We start from the raw sequence: 19611 nt of genomic DNA, 5'->3' as shown, positions 1-19611 counted from the left end.
TTCCTCGTGGCTTCCAGAGAAGTCAGTCAGTGTGGACATTTTTCAGGTCTTACTGCCAGCTCAAGTCGTGGACCATTGGTACTCTAGACACAGTCTCTGAGACTAACCAGATTAGACACGATTCGCAGAAGTACCAGAGGGATTCAGAAAACTCAACCTTTTAATATTGTTCATGCACAAACACTTCCAGCACCTACATCCCTGTCTTGATCGCCAGAGCAACGAAACAAATCCCTGTGGAGATCGGTGTGTATTTTCCGGTTTTCCTTTCTTCGTGTTTCCATTAGCGTGTATCAACTCTACTTAACAGTGGTCTTCATTATGAAACTTTCATACAGGTATATAATGCCCTTAACAATTTTTTTTTTCCGGAGCTGGGGATTGAACCCAGGGCCTTGCGCTTGCTAGGCAAGCGCTCTACCACTGAGCCAAATCCCCAACCCCGCCCTTAACAATTTTAATAGGTTCATTTGCTTTGTTATGTGTTTTGCCTACATGTATGTACGTGTTTCACACACATGCCTGGTGCCCTCTCATGGATGAATAGGGTGTCAGATATTCTGGAACTGGAGTTACAGGGTGCTGTGAGCAGTGAGTGTGGGGGCTGGGAGTTGAACCCTTGCCCTCTCTGAGAAGAACAAGTGCTCTTAACTGCTGAGTGACCTCTCTATTCCCTATTTGGAGACAGGGTCTCTTGGAACCCAGGCTGTCGTCAAATTTCCTATGTAGCTGAGGATGACTGAACGTGGGGTCCTCCTGCCTCCGTCTGCTGAGTGCTGAGATTACAGGCTGCACAGCCATGCCTGGCTGTCGCTCACAGTTCTGAAGGCAGAGAAATTCAGGTTCTAGCTGAGCTAGAAGATCTAGAAGATGCACCTCTTGGTTTACAAATGACCACTTCCTACATATTGTCCTTATGGGAACAGCGGTTTTGTGCATCTTCTGTAATCCTGGTACTTCCTGGGCTAAGTAGGAGTTTGAGTTTTAGGGCTACATAGGGAGACCCTGTCTCAAAAAAAGCAAAGCTGGGCTAGAGAGATGGCTCAGCGGTTAAGAGCACTGACTGTTCTTCCAGAGGTCCTGAGTTCAATTCCCAGCAACCACATGGTGGCTCACAACCATCTGTAATGAGATCTGATGCCCTCTTCTGGTGTGTCTGAAGACAGCTATAATAAATAAATAAATAAATAAATAAATAAATAAATAAATAAATCTTTTAAAAAAGAGCAAAACAAAGCAAACAAACAAAAATACTGCATAAAAGATAGCTATAAACAAACAAATAAATACATTATTCCTAGTCATGGCTAACACAAGCAGGCTTTAGGTCTACTGCCTCTCAAAGGTCTACCTCTTGATACCATCATATTGGGTCACAGAAGTTATAGGATTTAAATCTTTTAAAAACATTTTAAATTATGTGAGTGGCCTCCATGTATGATTTGTGCCATTTGGTGCTGTGGCTGTGATGGTCAGAAGAGTGTCCTAGCCTTCAAAACCCCTAGAATTGGAGTGATAGATGGTTCGAAGCTACCATGTGGTACTGGGAACTCAATCCAGAGCAATCAGTGCTACTAACTGCTGAGCCACCTCTCTAATCTCCCACCGCGTTTGAGACGGGGCCTCACGTAGTTCAGGCTGGCCTTTAAGTCAATGTACAGCTGATGACCTTAAATATTTGATTCTCTTCTACCTCCTGAGTGCTGGGACTGCAGGCATATGTCACCATGCACGTGCGATGGTAGAGACTGAATCCAGGGTTCTGCTAGGAAGGTACCTTCCACCCGAGCTCCATCCCCAGTCGCCCTGGATGAATCACAGACCAGAAGAAAGCTATCACAACTAGAAACAGCCCTGGCGTCGGTAAACACACCGTGAGCAGGTGAACACTTATCTATTCAATGGACCACAACACAGCTGTGTGGAGGAACTGTCCGTACACACACAGTGACATGGATGAATGTCGCAAACAACATGAGGAGGGGACAAACCCAGACACAAAGCCGTGCATTATGTGGCGTTTGGCAACAAACCAAACAAGAGGTGGCGACAGACTTGTGTAATTTATCAGGGGAGGACACGGGCTTATGCTGAGGAGGAGGAGGCCTGAACTGTTATATGTCCCAGTCATGATTGTGGTAATCGTGTGGTGTGTGAATTGATGAAACCAGTTTAGCCGAACCTTTGGAGAACTTGGCTGTGGTCCCTCTGGAGAGACCACAAGCTGATTTCTCTTGGAGACGATCTGAAAAGAGGAATCAGGACCAGAGTCACTCTTTAAAGGGTGGGCAAGGACAAGGGGACACCAGGTCAGTGTGTGCTCTGTGGTGTGTGTTGATAAGGGCGCATTTCCCACCTGTAAGACAAAGAGGACCCCGCCGGTACTCCCCTGCAGCGTAACGGATCAACACAAAACAGAAACCCAAATTTCCTAAGCAAATGGAAGAGGTTTTGTTGTGCTGTATACGGAGCTCCAGGACTCTGGTTGTTGCAAAGCACTGTGGGCAGTGAGACATTTCTGTGCTCGTTGGCAGCTGCCTAATGAGACGAGGAGGCAAAGGGATTCGGGTGGTTGGCAGCTGGTGGTGGAGGGAGAAGGAAAAGTCTTCATGTACATTTCTGTTGGAGCTGATTGTGCTGCATCCACCACTTACCACAAAATTATATAAACTGCATGGCTTCTAGGCTGGTAGAGAAAGCTGCCCTCTGCTGAAAAGGACGGTGCCCTGCCCCTTCCTGACCTGCTTCTGGCTCCCTCCTGCCCAGTGCTTCTACAGGGGAGCATTTTTGAAACAGGAAAACTGTGTCATACCCAGTCACTGTTAAACTGCACCTTAGTCTGCTCCCGAAAAGTGGCTTCTGTCCTGAAGACTATCCACTTATTGCTTGCCTATTGGGGCGCTCTTCCCAGCCCCTCCCCCAAATGGGTCTGGTTGGGGGCGGGGCACCCCGAAGTCATCTGCCCCAGGGCCCTGCTACTCTGGGGTGGAGCCTCTTTGGAGCTGCCCAAGTAGAGCCTGAGCCACGTTTTCTAGGGCTGGGCTGGGAGCTCACAACGAGGCGCACTATGCAGAGAGAGACTTTGTGGTGAGTAGGGGATCCCGAGGGAACAGGGGAGGTGGGGCTTCTGTCAGAGGCTGCTCCAGGATTCAGTGGAAACATTCCTGTCAGCCCAGGCTGCGCAGCTGTATAGGAAGACCCGAGGCGGGGGCGATGGGTGGGAACTGCTTGCTAGCTAGGTGGGGCCTTTGGATACAGCTCCCACTATGCTTTGGGGCAAGACAAGCAGTTCTCAAGTCCGAGAGGATGTTCACGATATGTCACAACCACACAAGTTTGCTGTTAAGGTGCAGCCCTGCATACAAGTGGCCAAGGACCAGTGACTAGGGGAGAATTCTGCGAGCAACTGGTCACAGTCTCAAGGCCAGATAGATGCCACTGTTAGTCCAAGGCCAGAGCACAGAGGTCTATACCCTATGATGGCATCTTCCTTGAACCAGATGACAGATGAGTCTGTTCAAGGGTCTAAGACAGTCCTACAATGAGACCTGAGAGCAAAACCAGCAGCCACCTGCCGGGGCAGGCCTATCTCACTCAACACTTTAACGGAATGGCAAACTGGCTTGTATCTCCTGGAAAGAGCTTGGGGCCTGTGTGACAGACTCCTTCATCTACAGCCTTGCTCCGGACAGCACCAGCATGAATGAGCGCATGAACACCACTGAGATCTTCGATGGCATCCGCTTCCCAGGGTTCCTGCACACCCTAGAGTCCCTGAAGGCAGCGTGTTCTTTCCAGTTCCAGGACACGGACGTCCTCTTGGTAACCTTCCCTAAGTCAGGTGAGAGACAGGCTGGGACGATCCAACACCAGGGCTTCCTTCCACTCACAGCACCTCGGTTGGCCGCCTTCTTGGCACCGTAGAGTAGATGCCTGGGACCTCTCCCTGATACCTGTCAATTTGCTTTGAGCCGTACAGCTGCCTTTCTGGCTTGAGTCAGTACCGGCTCCATGAAAGCCTCACTAGCTTCCTTGGCCAGTTGTTTCTCTTTCTAGTAGCCTCAGAAGCTCAAGGTGCCCAGCAGCCCCCCTCCCTGTACCTTGGTCAGGTTCCTGGGAACTCTGTAATCTCTCTGCACTTGCTTGAACAGGTTTCTGAGCCCACGGAAAGAATGCCGGGGATGATGTAGGGTGAGCGCTGAGAGCCCGGCTTCATTCTGAGGCGTGTGGTCCTTTGGGGGACGAACTTTTCCTTGCCCTGAATCATGCAGGGGTGAATGGTGTGCAGCACCTCCATGAAGTATATTTATGTGGGACAGGAACTCCCTAATCCCGTAAGACTGCCTGGTCTACCGTCCTCCTGTATGTTCAGGGTACCAGCATAGTCTGCAGGACCCTGCGTGACATCCTCGTCATCCTGGCTCTGTAAGGATAGACACAGGGTTGAGGATCCTACCCGGGGGGTAGTTTTGTCCCCTGGGCACAGCCCAGCTAGGGCACAGTGCCCATTAAAAGCAGGATCTGCCTCATGGGGCTTGGCCACCAGGGCCACCTGGACTACCAGTAACTTAGGTAAGTCAACAATTCAGCAGATAGGGCCAAATGCCCCTTCTATACTCCACATTCCTGACGAGTCTTTCTCTTACACCAGACCCCATTCCCCTCCACCCTACATAATTATCCCATTCCCTAGCCACCACCCCCTCCCTCCTGCTTCCTGGATCAGATCCCTCTATTCACATCTTAACAGATCTGCCCAGGGGCCTGGTCTGTGGGCTGGGGCTTCCCACCAGAAGGAATGCAGTGGGTGGGCTGGGATCCATCAGGCTGTTCTTACAGCCTCTCAGTTCCTCCTAAAGGAGAGGGCAGCAGAGCTATGGGCACCCTGGGTCCTGGATCCAGGTCGTCAGTGTCCCTGTATGGGGGGAGAGGTGAGGACAGATCATCTCTCAATAACAGCACAAGGTCATCCAGACACACTGTAGCGGGCAAGATACAGTGCTGAATCTTATCGCTAGTCCTGAATCGGGCACAGGCAGAAGGGAGGGAAGGACCACGCCTGCTCTGGTTTGTATTTTCTTAGGTGGTTCTGTCTGACTTAAAAAAAAGAAAGGTGGGGGCTGGGGATTTAGCTCAGTGGTAGAGCGCTTACCTAGGAAGCGCAAGGCCCTGGGTTCAGTCCCCAGCTCCGAAAAAAAGAACCAAAAAAAAAAAAAAAAAAAAAAGAAAGGTGGTAACCTTCTTCCCCATTCTGAAAGTCAGAGAAGCTAAGGGAGGGCCCTGTGGCCTTCCATTCCCATCAAGGTCCCTAGGGTTTGCTATCCCTGAAGGTGACCCCAGGAAAGTGTGGTTGCTCTAGGGGAGCAGACACCCGAGCAACTCCCAGAATACCCTCCTCTCTAGTCAGGGCCACAGCTTCTCTTCAGATGTCTAAGGTAGAGAAATGGGTTGTGGCGCAGTCTGGTGGAGGATTCGCTCTGTGTAGGTGAGGACCTGGGTTACATTCTTAGCACAGAAGGCCAGATGGGCTTTCTGGAAAGACCATCACCAAGGCTGGAATGTTCTGGAACATTCAATTATGTGAGAAAAGTGTGGTGGCTTACTCCTTTAATCCTAGAATTTTGGAGGCGGAGGCAGAGAGATCTCCACAAGTTCAAGACCAGCCTGGTCTACAGAACTAATTCTGGTGCCATCAGAGCTACACAGAGGTGTCTCATCTCAAAAAACAAACTAACGGACCAGAAAGTGGTACTTATTAGATGCCATGGTTTCCCCTCAGGGAGCTCAAACAGCTGACATGCACAGGAAGCCACCCGGGTCTGGGTGACAGTCCCATGCCTGAGTGTTCTTCTTACTCCACCTGACCACCCTCCTCACACTTTGGCGGCTATCCCTCTTGGAAAGGCTTCTTCAGATCTGGGCCAGTTTGCTCTCTTTCCGGCTCACCTCTCTTTTCTGCCTCACCTCTCTCCTCTGCCTTGCCTGGTGGAATCAATCATACCAAGGAGGCTCTAAGCCACTCATACAGTGAGTGTCCATCTCAGACCAGGGCTCTCCAGTACTCTGCAGGAAGGGTGGCAGTAGGCTAAGGTTACACAACCGAGAAGGAAGTTGGCATGTAAGAATCAGGTGTTCTCAGGTCAGCTCTGCTCTCTGCTGCCACAATGGAGCCTTTCTTCCTCTCTGCCTTGCCCTCACATTCCACATCTGATGCCTTTCTGGCAGATGTAGGGCCGCCTTAGCCTCCCTTCTATCTCTGCCTTGAACAGCAGCCCCAGTGTGCTCTTAATCTAATCCTCACGGTATGTGAGTTCATGTGTTGGAGAGGATTTTGTAGTCCTGCTTAGACTAAGGACCTTTAGATGGAGATCATCGTGGACTATGGAGTCAGTCCAGTGTCATCACAGGGTCCCTGGAGAGTGGTGCATACGGCTCAGACAACAAAGGAGTTATGATGACAGGAGCTGGATGGGAGATGTGACAGCTTTTGCCCTTGAATGAGACAGTTTGGAAGGAATATGGTAGCCCCCGAGAAGCTGGAAAGGCAAGGGTGGCAAGGAATCAGTGTCCTCAGCAGTACCAACCCCACTTGCACTCTGGTGCCAGAACTACAGGAAGAGCTGCACTGTTGAAAGCCACTAATTTGGTAGTTATCTGTAATATTTATTTATTTATCTGTGTGTGTGTGCGTGTGTGTGTGTGTGTGTGTGTGTGTGTGTGTGTGTGTGACACGCGTGTGCATGCTCCGGCACACACTGTGGCACAGTGGATGTATGGACGTCAGATGACAACTTTCGAGAGTCAGTTTTTTTTTTTTTCTCTTTCTACCACATAGCTCTCAAGGGAGTTTATCAGGCTTGGTGGCAAGCCTCTCTTCGCATTGAACCATCTCACTGGTCTAGCTGCTGGTCACTTGTTACAGCAACTGTAGAGGAGGGGATAATGATGGTGGTATGTCTAAGAAGGTGCTTAACTGATGCTTTCATGTCCAGGGCCACACCCTGGTCATACTATACCTAGCACCGTACAGTGGCCAGCCACTCATGGTCTGGAGTAAATGGAGGCCTGAGTGGGCTACCGTGTAGACATCCAGTTGCTGAGGATCAGGTCTTGCTTTAGCAGAGCACAGGGGGATATGGGTATCTCTCTCCCCCTCTCAGAAACCTGCTTTTGTGTCTACTCTTATAGTAGCTGCTTATCCTCCCTGAGATCCAGAGGCTGACAGGATCTGCAGAGTGGAACACCACCCAGCCCTCAGGAACATTCAGACCTTCCTGCTCCAGTGGGCGAAGAGCCAGCCTCAGCTCTGCTCACCTTCATAAATGCAATGTATGATGACGACAGTATGCCCATAAGGCAGGAAGGTGGAAAGCCCCAGCGTTCCCTAGAAGCCACTCCTGCCAGTGTCTGTGCGCTCCCAAGACTTTCAATAGGGCCTTTTCCATCCACTTCTCTGATCTCCTCAACAGGGTCAGGTCTTACCCACCACAGTGCTTTACCCTTGTTTGTCATCTCAGTTGCCCATACTCGGTGTCTTAGTCATGGTTTCTATTCCTGCACAAACATCATAACCAAGAAGCAAGTTGGGGACTGTACTGGCTGGTCTTGTGTGTCAACTTGACACAAGCTGGAGTTATCACAGAGAAAGGAGCCTCCCTTGAGGAAATGCCTCCATGAGACCCAGCTGTAAGGCATTTTCTCAATTAGTGATTAAGGGGGGAGGACCCAGCCCATTGTGGGTGGAGCCGTCCCTGGGCTGGTGGTCTTGGGTTCTATAAGAGAGCAAGCCGAGCAAGCCAGGGGGAGCAAGCCAGTAAGAAACATCCCTCCATGGCCTCTGCATCAGCTCCTGCTTCCTGACCTGCTTGAGTTCCTGTCCTGACTTCCTTTGGTGATGAACAGCAATGTGGAAGTGTGAGCTGAATAAACCCTTTCCTCCCCAACTTGCTTCTCGGTCACGATGTTTGTGCAGGGATAGTAACCCTCACTGGGTTAGTCAGGGTTCTCTAGAGTCACAGAACTCATGGGTAGTCTCTGTAGAGTAAGGGAATTGGTTGATGACTTACAGTCTGCAGTCCAACTCCCCAACAACGATGAGCAGCAGCTGTGAATGGAAGTCCAAGGATCTAGCAATGGTTCCATCCCATGAGGCAGGCAGGCGAAGAAGACTCTTCCTTCTTCCAATGTCCTTATGTAAGTCTCCAGCAGATGATGTGTCCCAGATTAACGGTGGGTACCCCCATGCTTCTGGGACTTGCTTTGTCCCAGGTGACCTCAAACTCAGAGATCTCTTTGCTTTAAGATCTCCATACCAAGATCCAGGTCAGAAACTTGTATCTCCCAGCCTCAAGATCAGGATCAAAAGTGAGCCTTCCAATTCTGGATCACAGTTCATTCCAGGTATAGTCAAGCTGACAACCAGGAATAGCCACTACACTGACTAAGACAGGGAGGAAAGAGTTTATTCAGCTCACACTTCCACATTGCTGTTCATCACCAAAGAGAGTCAGGACTGGAACTCAAGCAGGTCAGGAAGCAGGAGCTAATGCAGAGGCCATGGAGGGATGTTACTTACTGGCTTGTTCCCCTGGCTTGCTCAGCCTGCTTTCCTATAGAAACTAGGACCACCAGCCCAGGGACGGCACCACCCACAATGGGCTGGGTCCTCCCCACTTAATCACTAATTGAGAAAATGCCTTACAGCTGGGTCTCATGGAGGCATTTCCTCAAGGGAGGCTCCTTTCTCTGTGACACACAAAACCAGCTGATACACTCAGTGTAAAAATATTAAAGGAAAAGTCTTAGCAATCACTAACTCCTGTCTTAAATTGTGTGAGGAAAACCTCACGCAGTCCGCTTCCTCCAATCTGGGACCTGATTTCTCCACTATCTCTCTGCTGCCACCATTGAGCTCTCATGAAACTTCCCAGTTATCAGATCCATGGCCACAGAATCCAGTACTCCTGTTCACATTACCCTCAAGCCTCAAAGCACATGACTGTCCAACCCAGACAGAGAAGCCAGAAAGTGCTTCCCTCCCTGAAAAGGCACACATTCTCAACTTAATAAGGAAAAGACAGAATCGTCTCAGGTTGCCAAGGTCTGAAGGGGAAAAAAAAAAACCATGTGAAAATATGAAGTTGAGAGAAGAAACCCAAGCTAGTTTTTTCGTTACCCTGAGTGAGGTTGGTTGCTAGACAACACTGAAAAGTTAGTAGTAAAACTTTAGGTCCTGGTTTTGGCCTTGAGTGTCCTGTGGGGGAAAGTAACAGGGTGTTCTGTGTCCCCTCAAACTTTCCCTGCCCTAGTTCCACTGTCCCAGAACAAAGGAAGAGAGTGGCCCTTGTGGTCATGGGAAATAAGCTGTGATTGCTAGCCTAGGACTGGATGAGACGGAAAGAGAAAAAAGGCACTAGATTCTAGATGGAAGAAATGACCAACGGCAGCACGCTGTCATTAATCTTGGTACAGGCTGTACGTATTTATTATGGGATTTTTAAATTTGTTTTGAGACAGAGTTCTCCATGACTGACCTGGAACTCACTGTATAGAACAGGGTGGCCTAGAACTCAAAGAGATCCACCTGCCCATGATAGGATTAAGGGCTTATGCCACATTGCCCTATCCTAAGTGTTTGTATAGTGCAGTTTACATAAGAAAAAGTAAGGCTGGGAGAATGTGTTTCCTTAACCTCTGTTACAGAGCACTGTGACAGTGGCAGTACGCCATTGTTAAGCCGCCTTGAGACACCACTCCTGAGAGGTTACTTTGTAATGAAAATGTGTCTTGTTGGGGACAGGGAAACTGTTTCTTTTCTTTATTTTTGGAAAGAGGGTCTCACTTTGGAGCCCTGGCTGGCCTAGAACTTGCTTTGTAGACCAGACAAGCCTTGAACTCATGAAAATCTTCCTGCCTCTGCCTCCTTAAGGGATTCAAAGTGTGCTTCACTACCCCTGGCACTAGGGAACTTTCTTTTTTTTTAATATTTATTTATTATATATAAGTACACTGTAGTTGTCTTCAGACACACTAGAAGAGGGCACCAGTTCCCATTACAGATGGTTGTGAGTCAACATGTGGTTGCTGGGATTTGAACTCAGGACCTCTGGAAGAGCAGCCAGTGCTCTTAATCGCTGAGCCATCTCTCCAGCCCCCACTAGGGAACTTTCTAATTCACCACACTGACCGGCTAGGCTAGCACTTGGTGAGTGTGAGTCAACTTTCCCTCACTCTGGGAAATATCTACAGTAGTCAAGGGAAGGAGAGTTTACAGTTCTAGAGATCCCAACCCATGACTCAGGGCTACCCTGGCTTTGGTCCTGTGGCAGGCACATCATGATAGAGAGAATGGCAGAGCAAATTCACTGTGGCTTAGAAGGGGAAAGGGACTAGGGTCCAGTGAGAGATCGCATAATACTATGCACAAAGCCCTTGGATCCATCCAAGTACAAAGAATAAAAGAAGGGTAACACATTAGGGCTACGGAGGTTGGAAGAATGGTTCCCAGCATGGGCAAGACCCAGGGTTTGAAGCCGGGAACACAAACAAATGCAGGCATGACAGTCTGCAATCCCAGCACTCAGAGACCCTCAGGTGACAGAGGCAGGAGAATCAGAAGTTTAACATGAGACCCAGCTCAAAAGAAGGAAGAGAAGAGACTGGGGTGCTACTATCTCAGAAAACACTCCCCCATGATCCAAAGACCTCCCGCCAGTCCTTGTCTCTTTGGTCTTTCCTCTTCCCTCTAACACGTAGGCCCTTCAGAGACATTCTGGATTCAAGCTAGAGCCCTGGCTAGCAAGTATTGTCAGACCTAGCTTCGCTTGCCTCTGAGCTTGAGGGAGGTCACTAACGTTTTGCGTTGTACTTAGGACAGTCACTGTGTGGATGCTATAAAGGAATCTGCCACCAAGTGTGGGGGTGCACCTGGATCTTTGTGAGTTCGAGGCCAGCCTGGGCTGTGAGTTCCAGAACAGCTGCCACATGGCGAGACCCCATCTCCATAAAACAAAACAACGGAAATTTAAGAAGAATTTGCCACTCGTTTGCGGTTTTCATACTTGGTTTATTCCTGTGAGGTGTGAAGTAAGAGCTGTGTTTGGCTAAATGGCTACTCTGTTGACCCCAAGGGGTTGTCCTGCACCACAGCTCTAAGCTGCCCCTTCCTGACCACACTTGTGGGAGCCGCGTGTTGTTCCCCACTTGTGTTCTGAGTCCTGACCACTGTGTGCTTCTTTTCAGTCTAATTTCAACACCAACTTGCCTAAGTCTGTACACACCCAAGGGTATTTTTGTTGGAATTGAGTTCGATTTACAGATTAACATAGGAGAACTGGCCTGTTTATTTCGTTAGGACATCCTGTCTAAGGACAGAGGATTCTCCATCTGCCCAGGCCACCCCCACATCTTCACTGAGGCGGGCACACTCTTCCCACATAGCCTGTACCCGTTCCTTCCTGTCGGTCTCTCACTGGTGTAGTATAAGGCTTTTCTCCTCCGCTGTTATACCTCAAAGTTGCTCTGGGGCCCGTGAGGAAAACTAATATTCTCTTTGTTTGTTTGTTTTTTTAGTTCTAAAAAGTTGTGTTTATGATTTTTCAATGTATATGGGCACTTTGCATGTTTGTCTTTATGATAAATGCCTGGTGCCGTAAGAGGCCAGAAGAGGTTGTCATACCCCCTGGACCTGGAGTTAGAGACAGTTGTGAGCTGCCGCGTGGGGAATTGAACCCACATCCTCTGGAAGAGCAACCAGTGCTCTTTAACCACTGGGCCACGTCTCCAGTTCCAAGACGTCTGATTTTCTTCCAAAGCATACTTTTCTCTTCCACCTTACCTTCCTCTTCTTCCCCTGCTCTACAAGGACTAAAACCTAGGGCTTCATGATGTGAGACCAGTGATCTTCCGCCAAGCCTATCCCCCAAACAAAACAAGCTTTTTAATGATGTGCTGGGACTGTAAGATAGAAATCGTGACTAAAAACTCTGGGGTTCTATTCTAACAAATACTGAGAGAAAACAGTGGGGGTGCAGGGAGGGGGTTTCAGGTGTTCTGTGGCGGGGATGCAGGCAGTTCTGTGGTGAGGGCATAGGGAGAAAATAGGAAGTGGCTAGGATTTAGCACAGTGGTAGAGTTCTGTCTTAATTTATATACATCCCTGAGTTCTACCTGTAGGACCCCAAGAAAGGAGGAAGGAAGGAAGGGAGAAAACATAAGTGGGGGCATTGTAGAGTAAGCCCAAACTCTTTAGAACCTCCAAATTGAAGTTATCTAGCTGTGGCTGAAATGTCAGGAAACTTCTGAGTTCTCACATATAGAATGTTAGCAGAAATACAGGTGATAAAAGCCATACCAAAGGGGCTGGAGAGATGGCTCAGAGGTTAAGAGCACTGTCTGCTCTTCCAGAGGTCCTGAGTTCAATTCCCAGCAACCACATGGTGGCTCACAACCTCTGTATTGAGATCTGATGTCCTCTTCTGGACTGCAGGCATACACGCAGGCAGAAAGCTGTATGATGTATACATAATAAATAAATATTTAAAAAAAAAAAAGCCATACGAAAGGCCAGATGTGACCACTCAATCCTTGAATCCTAGCACTCAGGATGGAACTCTCATGGTTTCAATGTCAGCCTGATCTACACAGTGAGAAGAACCAGGACAAACGGACAAACATTGATTAAGGTCTCAGACAGACGCAAGGAACCCGGGGAAAGAGCGGGAGAGCACTCAGACGGACCAGGTTTGGGTTCTGTGGTCTGCACACTCAGAGCAGTGAGAGAGGACCAGGCTTGCTTCAGAATCCTCGCAAAGATTAAGGATGCACACAGTAAACCTGTTACTCGGGGTGGGGGGAGGGGAGAGGCGCTGGGGATGTCTCAGGCAGAAGTAGCCACACCCCAACACCTGCCCCACCCCTACTGCTACCCCTTGCCCTGCAGGTACCACCTGGATGCAGCAGGTTCTGAGTCTTATCTTCTGTGAGGGCCACTTGTGGCCCATTCACCACCTCCCCAACTGGGCCCGCATGCCCTGGATGGAGCAAGCCTCCTTTAGCAGCCTCCTTTCCAAGCTTAACACCTCCTGGCCTCGTCTACTCACCTCCCACCTGAACGCCAAAGGGCTGTCCCCGGCTCTGATGAAGTCCAAGGCCAAGGTAGGAAACGGGCACCTTCACTCTCCTAAGCACTTCACGAGAGCCAAGATGGAGTCAGGCTTTGGGGGAGTCCAAAGGGTCCTGGGGTGAAGGACATGGAACATGTGTAGGTGGGTAAAAATCACGTGGGCTGGATCTACACAGCAGTGAGTTTTGCCCCGGGCAGCGGCGTGGCCAGGCCAGGAGGAGGAGGGCAGGTTAGTTCATTGTCTGAGTGTAGTGAATGTTAGTGGTTGGCGCTGGGGAAGAGAGATCCCTTCCTAACTTGGTGGGAAGGCACTGGAGAAACTCGAGTAGGTCTTGGAGACACAGGTCTACACCAATCTTCCCAACAGTAGAATTTAGAATTGGTGGAACCCTGATAGGCAAGACGCATTTACCCTGTGGGGGTGATAGTGACCATAATCTACCTAGAACCTGAGGGAATGAGTAACAGTCCCTCCCCCCAATAAAAACGTCAACTGTAATAATAAAGAAACCAAAATGTGCCTCCAGGGGCCACCCATTCACTACCGTACAGGACTCCACCTACCACCACCACTCAGTGATCAGGTGTAGCCACCTCAGCACTGCTGTGGTGGGGGCTGTAGGCCAGCACTGCACACAACTCTTCCCAACCCCCACTTCTAGACTGGAGCTGGGGTCCCGGGCTCAAGTACTTTAAGTAAAAGCAGCAGGAGCGTGGGGCTGTGGGGAGGGGCACTCGTCCTGAAGTTGGGAGCGCTGAGATTCAGGACTCTGTCCACCAGGTGGTGTACATGGGCCGGAACCCCAAGGATGTTCTGGTTTCCTACTACCATTTTCACCAAATTGCCGGCTTCCTGCCCAATCCCAGCTCCTTTGAGGACTTTGCAGATGAGTTTCTCGAGGGCACAGGTGGGTCTCAGGGACTGAGGTGGCTCTCAGAGCCCCCTCGTCACCCAGCTGGTGGGCAGCCTTGCTTCCTTGTTCCAGTCGCCTCTGAGGTCTCCCTGCTCCTCCCGGGTCCCAGCCACATGGAGGCCGTAGACCTTCTCTGTTTCCTCCTCGTTCAGGTTTCTTTGGCTCCTGGTTTGACCATGTGAAGGGGTGGCTGGGCCTCCAGAAGGACCTAACTTTGCTTTTCGTCACCTACGAGGAGCTGCATCAGGTGGGCACCCCTTCCACATACCCAACCTCCTCAGGGTAGCATCCCCGGCTCTTCCAGAATATTCTGTGAAGCTCGTTTTCCTAAGAGAGGACTACCAATGAGATTGGTGCTTTCAGAACTCCCAGTTGCTCCCGACTCGGACACGCTCTCCTACCTGCAGTTTGCCAAAAGTAACAGCCCTTGTGAGACTTGTTGGTAGGAGATCCGAGCAATTTTTATTTTATTTCATGTGTATCAGTGTTTGTCTTCATTGATGTCTGGACCATGTGGTGCCCAAGGAGGCCAGAAGAGGGCATTGGATCCCCTGTTACTGGAGTGGTGAATAGTCGTAGCCACCGTGTGGGTGCTGGGAATCAAACCCAGGTCCTCTGCAAGAACAATGGGTGTTCTGACTTCAGAGTCCTCTCTCCAAGCCTGTGTGTATGTGTGTGTGTGTGTGTGTGTGTGTGTGTGTGTGTGTGTGTGTGTACTCGCCCATGCGTGTGTGTCTTCCAGTGTCAGTGGGGGCCAGAAGAAGACGTTGAATCCCCTGAAGCTGGAGTTACAGGAAGCTATGAGCTGCACGATGTGGGTGCTGGGATTTGAACCTGCATCCTCTAGAAGAACAACAAGTGCAACTACTCAGCCATCTCTCCAGCCCCAAGGATTTTTAATGTACATTTGCAATTTTAATATTGTGAGGCTGGGGAGTAGCTAAGTCGGTAACCTGCGGGAGAGGCAGAGACAAGCAGATCCCTGTAGCTTACCTGGCCGGCCAGACTAATCTGTTTGGCGAGTCGAAGGCTTGTGATAGACCTTTTGTCAACAAACCAAGGTGGGCTTCTCTCAGGAATGGCCCCTGAGATTTTCCTCTGGCCCCTACATGCACACACACACACACACACACACACACACACACACACACACACTGAGAAGCAAGAATTTAGGAACCGATGAGTTGCCTCAGTGGATAAAGACATTTATTGGTCTGGTTTGATCCCTGGAACCCATATGGTGGAAATGTAGAACCCCTCTTTTCTTCTCCCCCTGTACCTTAAGGTATAAACTGGGCTACTGATGCTATTTTTGTATTTATCATCAGAGTAATCTTTGATTCACGTTTGACTGCGTTTGAAAATCTAGACGAGCTCCTCTGAGCAGCTTTGGTGCAGTGAATACAGGCTCTTTATCTGCTTCTCCTCTCAGCCCCTGCACTTTCTAATGGAACAGACAGGCCTTGCGATTACTCAGCCCACCCTGGCACAGCCAGCAAATTGCATGCATGATGCTGGAGAACCTCGAGTTCTCTGCGCTGTTCCAATATTATGTGTAAGCAGCAAGATTTTTAACTCGGAATAACAAGACGAAATCTACTTCTTCACAGTGTGTTTTAAATCCCCTCCGCAAGCCTGACCTTTCCTCTGCCTGCAGCACCGCTCCAGCTGTTGGTGCCATGTGTGCTTAGGGATTCTCGGGAATCCGAGGTCTGTTGGGCCTTAGAAACTGCACACATTTGCCCCCAGCAGACATCATCGGTTTGACTTCAAGACATTAAAACAAGGGAGACAAAGACACAGATTCACATCGGCAGAGGTTTGGCCTTCCCAGCAAAATGAGGCTTGACATAAAAATCAAAGCTCAATTTTGAAAGCATTTTTAAAATGAAATTCTTTGGAAGGGTTGGGGATTTAGCTCAGTGGTAGAGCGCTAGCCTAGCAAGCACAAGGCCCTGGGTTCGGTCCCCAGCTCCGAAAAAAAGAAAAAGGGAAAAAATGAAATTCTTTGGAGACATGACACCTCTGAGTGTCAAATACAACATGACCTGAACTCAGAGATATATTGATGCTCGAGGTTTTGTTTTTCAAGATTTCTGTATCCTGCTTCCAGTCCTTGGTAGTGTTGGCCTGATACTACTCAGCCCCAGGTTACAGACAGCTATGAGTGACTGTGGAGGTGCCAGGAGTGGAACCTGGTCCTCCGGCAAGAATAAGTGCTCTTAACTGCTGAACCATCTCTCCAGCACCCACCCATGCATTCTTCATGATGATGAAATATTCTGTGGTATAGACACAGCTAAAAGAAATCCCCTTTGTGGTTGTTTCCTATAACAAATACTCAATTGAGTATGTTCATTCACACTTCAAGTTACTTGTACTATTTTTTAATATATGCTGGGGCCTGGGGGGACGGCAGGATGGCATTGAGGCACTGTCTCTCTACGTAGCTCTGGCTGTCCTAGAACTCACTCTGTAGACCACTCTGGGCTCACCGAGATCTGCCTGAGTCTTCTCTGGACCAAGTGCTGGGATTGCCTGCTTATTTTTATCTTTAATGTGTATATTTGTGTTTATATTGATTTTTATACATTGGGACCCCTGGAGCTACAGTTACTGAGTGCTGGAAACTGACCTTGGAGTGGTCCCAAGAGCATAAGCACTCTAAATCGTTACATTGTTTCTCTCGTCCCTACTTGTTTAATGTCTTAAATATGTATCCATTCCTCTGAATCCAGGAACCTCGCTCAACCATTCGGAAGTTAAGTGAATTCCTGGGGCGCACCCTGGGGCCAAAGGAAGAGGAGATCATACTGGAACACAGCAGCTTCTCCTTCATGAGTCAGAGTAACATGGTCAACTACAGCCTTTTATCCAAGGAGATCATAGACCAGAGTCAGGGCAAGTTCCTCCGGAAAGGTAGGCCTTCCTGGCCCAACCTGGGATCAGTCTACCCTTATCTTTTGTTTGTATGTTTTGGTTTTGGTTTTGAGAAAGGTCTCTACGCAGTCCTAGCTGTCTTGGAGCTGGCTATGTAGACCAGGCTGGCCTCAAACTCATGGAGATCTTTATGCTTCTGCCTTCCGAGTGCTGAGATTAAAGGCGTTCGCCACTACTCCTGGCAGCATCTGATTATAGCCCCTAGCCTACCCAGTCCACTTGCTTCCTGGTCATCCCCATTCCTCCCCAGCATCGGTGTGATACTGAGGACACCCCCAACCCTGTGTCATGACTTCTGGTACCCCCTTCAGGGGCCCCCTTTTGACCTCAGGCTACAGCTCTGTCTCAGACCACTCCTCCCAGAGCCACCCAAATTTCTGAAAACCTCTCAGAAAGTGCCCCAAACCCCATCTCTGCCAGCTCTTCCAAAAGAAACTGACCTTCGCCCTCATTACAGGCAACGTGTTCTAGCACTGCCTGAGCCCAGCCCCGCCCTCCCAGTTCTGAAGAAAGGGTAGTAAGTTAAGGCACGCTCCTGGGTATCTATGGGAGGTTCTCGTGCCTCCTACAGGATGTATTTCAGAATGCGGTGAGGGAGAGGCAGCTGTCAGTCTCTCAGGAGTTAGCTGTGGTGTATCCTTGTCTTCTCTCCCCTGACTGACTCACACCATCTGCCCTTACTCTAGGTGTTGTGGGGAACTGGAGGGAATACTTTACTCCTGAGCTGAATGAAAAGTTCAACGCTGTCTACCAGTCCAAGATGGGTGACTCTGGTCTTTCCCTCCCCTGGACCATGGACTGACCCTTCTGACCCATCTAGCCTAGTCACATGGGTCACTATGCTCCTGGTCTAGCCTGTCCTCTTACTGTGCTCTGTCCCTGGTCTAGCAATAAAAGCCCAGATCCACGTTGTACAGACTCTGTCACAGCTTCCCTTTACCCTGGGACTTGAGGGAGAAAGGGGACATTTACCCCCGGGACCCTCTTTTTTCTCTATAGGTCTTGGCCCTTTACTAGGCTGCAGTTCCAAACTTTAAGAACCTCCAGATGAGGCTTTCCTAGACCTTATATCCCAGGATCATTCTTCCACAGGGCAAGGACAAAGATGTAGAAAAGTGGGAGGAACCATGGAGTCCCCTAGGAGACCATATCTAGATCAGAGAAGTCAAAACAAGCATTAGGAGCCAACACCAACCAACCCAAGTAATGGGAAAGGTCTCTGCCCACTCACTGGGGCTTCCAGAATATGTGGGCTGCCTACCAAGATGGCTGCCATCCTAGCCACAGGTGCACAGCAGCGAGCTTCTGCTCTGAAAGGAGGTTTGGCAGCAATGGGCATAAGGAGGCCCAAGTGGATCCAGAAAGTCCCTCCTCGCCCTCCCCATCCCTGTGTGCTGTCCATCTGCCTGAGTTCCGTGGAATACTCTAATGGCAATATGACAAACATCCAGCTCTGGTTGAAAGCCAAGGAGTGACTTGATCCAAGAAGCTGGCTCCAGAATCTGTTGATTCAGAGCTCTGTCCTGTTTTTATTTATAGCATCTGTCTGCTCACGCACTGTGACAAGAACAACCCTCCCTAGACCCTTGGACCTTGGCTCAGCTATTGGAGAGGGCCCCTGGTTTGGTTTTTTTGTTGTTGTTTTGCAGGACTGGGGCTGCCTGCACTGGGGAGGAAGGCTGCCTTGCAGCACCTGGACCCTGAAGCCAGGAATTCACACATGCTTAGCAAGGATTCTGCAAACTTCTGGGTGCAGTGACACATGCCTTTAATCCCAGCATCAGGAAGCAGAGGCAGGTGAATCTCTGTGAGTTTGAATCCAGCCTAGTCTAGAGTTCTAGGAAGCCAGAATTATGTAGAGAGACCCTGTCTGAGAGAGAGAGAGAGAGAGAGAGAGAGAGAGAGAGAGAGAGAGAGAGAACGGAGAACGAACTACATGAGAGCTCCAAGGATACTCTTTAGCTCCAAGGAGGGTCTGTCTAACTCTCCTGACTGCAGGGTTGCTCTTAGCAACCCAAGTCCTCATACTGAAAGGGCAATTGAATGGCCACAGCCGAAGGTGCTGTCCTCAGACCTCAGACGTCATTACAGATGCTGTTTACAATGGTTGGAAACACAGCAGCAGCACCCTTGACTTTGCATCTTCTGTGTGTCCCAGAGTGGGGGTTCCTATGACAACAAGTGACTTTTCCAAAGACCCCCATGAGCTGGGAATGCTAACTCAGTGGCTGAGACGCTTGCCTAGTGTTCACAGAGCCCTGACTATGACCTCAAGCACTCATAAAACCTAACACGATGGCTCCTATGTGTAATCAATCCTGGGAGGTACGGATAGGAGGACGAGAAGTCACAGGTCACCATGAGCCACGTAGTAAGAGGTCTGTATATCACTCTGACTCAAAATAAACAGCCTGCTGCGGCGGGGTACACCTGTAATCCTAGTAACACTTGGGAGACAGAGGCAGGTGGATTTCTGAGAGTTCAAGGTCAACTTAGAGAGTCAAGGTCTCCCACTGCTACTTGGCGAGACCTTACCTCAAAACAACAAGAAAAACCCAGGAGGCCCCATTGGCCTAGAAGCACTGAGCCACAGCAGCAGAGAAAGAAATGTAAGTCAATCTCAGTAATTGCCAC

General features: G+C 49.5%; 1 protein-coding gene across 4 annotated transcripts; it reads left to right on the top strand.

Moving 5' to 3' along the window:
- Window positions 1-272: 272 nt before the first annotated feature.
- On the top strand, window positions 273-17891 carry Sult5a1 (sulfotransferase family 5A, member 1). 4 transcript variants are annotated; one of them, NM_001201369.2, is made up of 7 exons: window positions 3043-3087; window positions 3678-3841; window positions 12941-13155; window positions 13905-14031; window positions 14190-14284; window positions 16776-16956; window positions 17664-17891. In NM_001201369.2, the coding sequence occupies exons 1-7, from the start codon at window positions 3068-3070 to the stop codon at window positions 17777-17779; spliced, it is 918 nt and encodes a 305-aa protein (NP_001188298.1). In that variant the 5' UTR covers window positions 3043-3067; the 3' UTR covers window positions 17780-17891. The 4 variants fall into 4 exon arrangements, with proteins under 4 accessions (XP_038953580.1, XP_038953579.1, XP_063134021.1 ...); XM_039097651.2 differs by lacking the exon at window positions 17664-17891 and having other exon boundaries at window positions 2908-3087; window positions 16776-17152; XM_063277951.1 differs by lacking the exons at window positions 13905-14031; window positions 14190-14284 and having other exon boundaries at window positions 2926-3087.
- Window positions 17892-19611: the final 1720 nt, after the last annotated feature.

Source organism: Rattus norvegicus, chromosome 19 (assembly GCF_036323735.1).
Source record: "Rattus norvegicus strain BN/NHsdMcwi chromosome 19, GRCr8, whole genome shotgun sequence".
NCBI lineage: Eukaryota > Metazoa > Chordata > Mammalia > Rodentia > Muridae > Rattus > Rattus norvegicus.
This window is presented reverse-complemented; position numbering and strand designations above follow the sequence as displayed.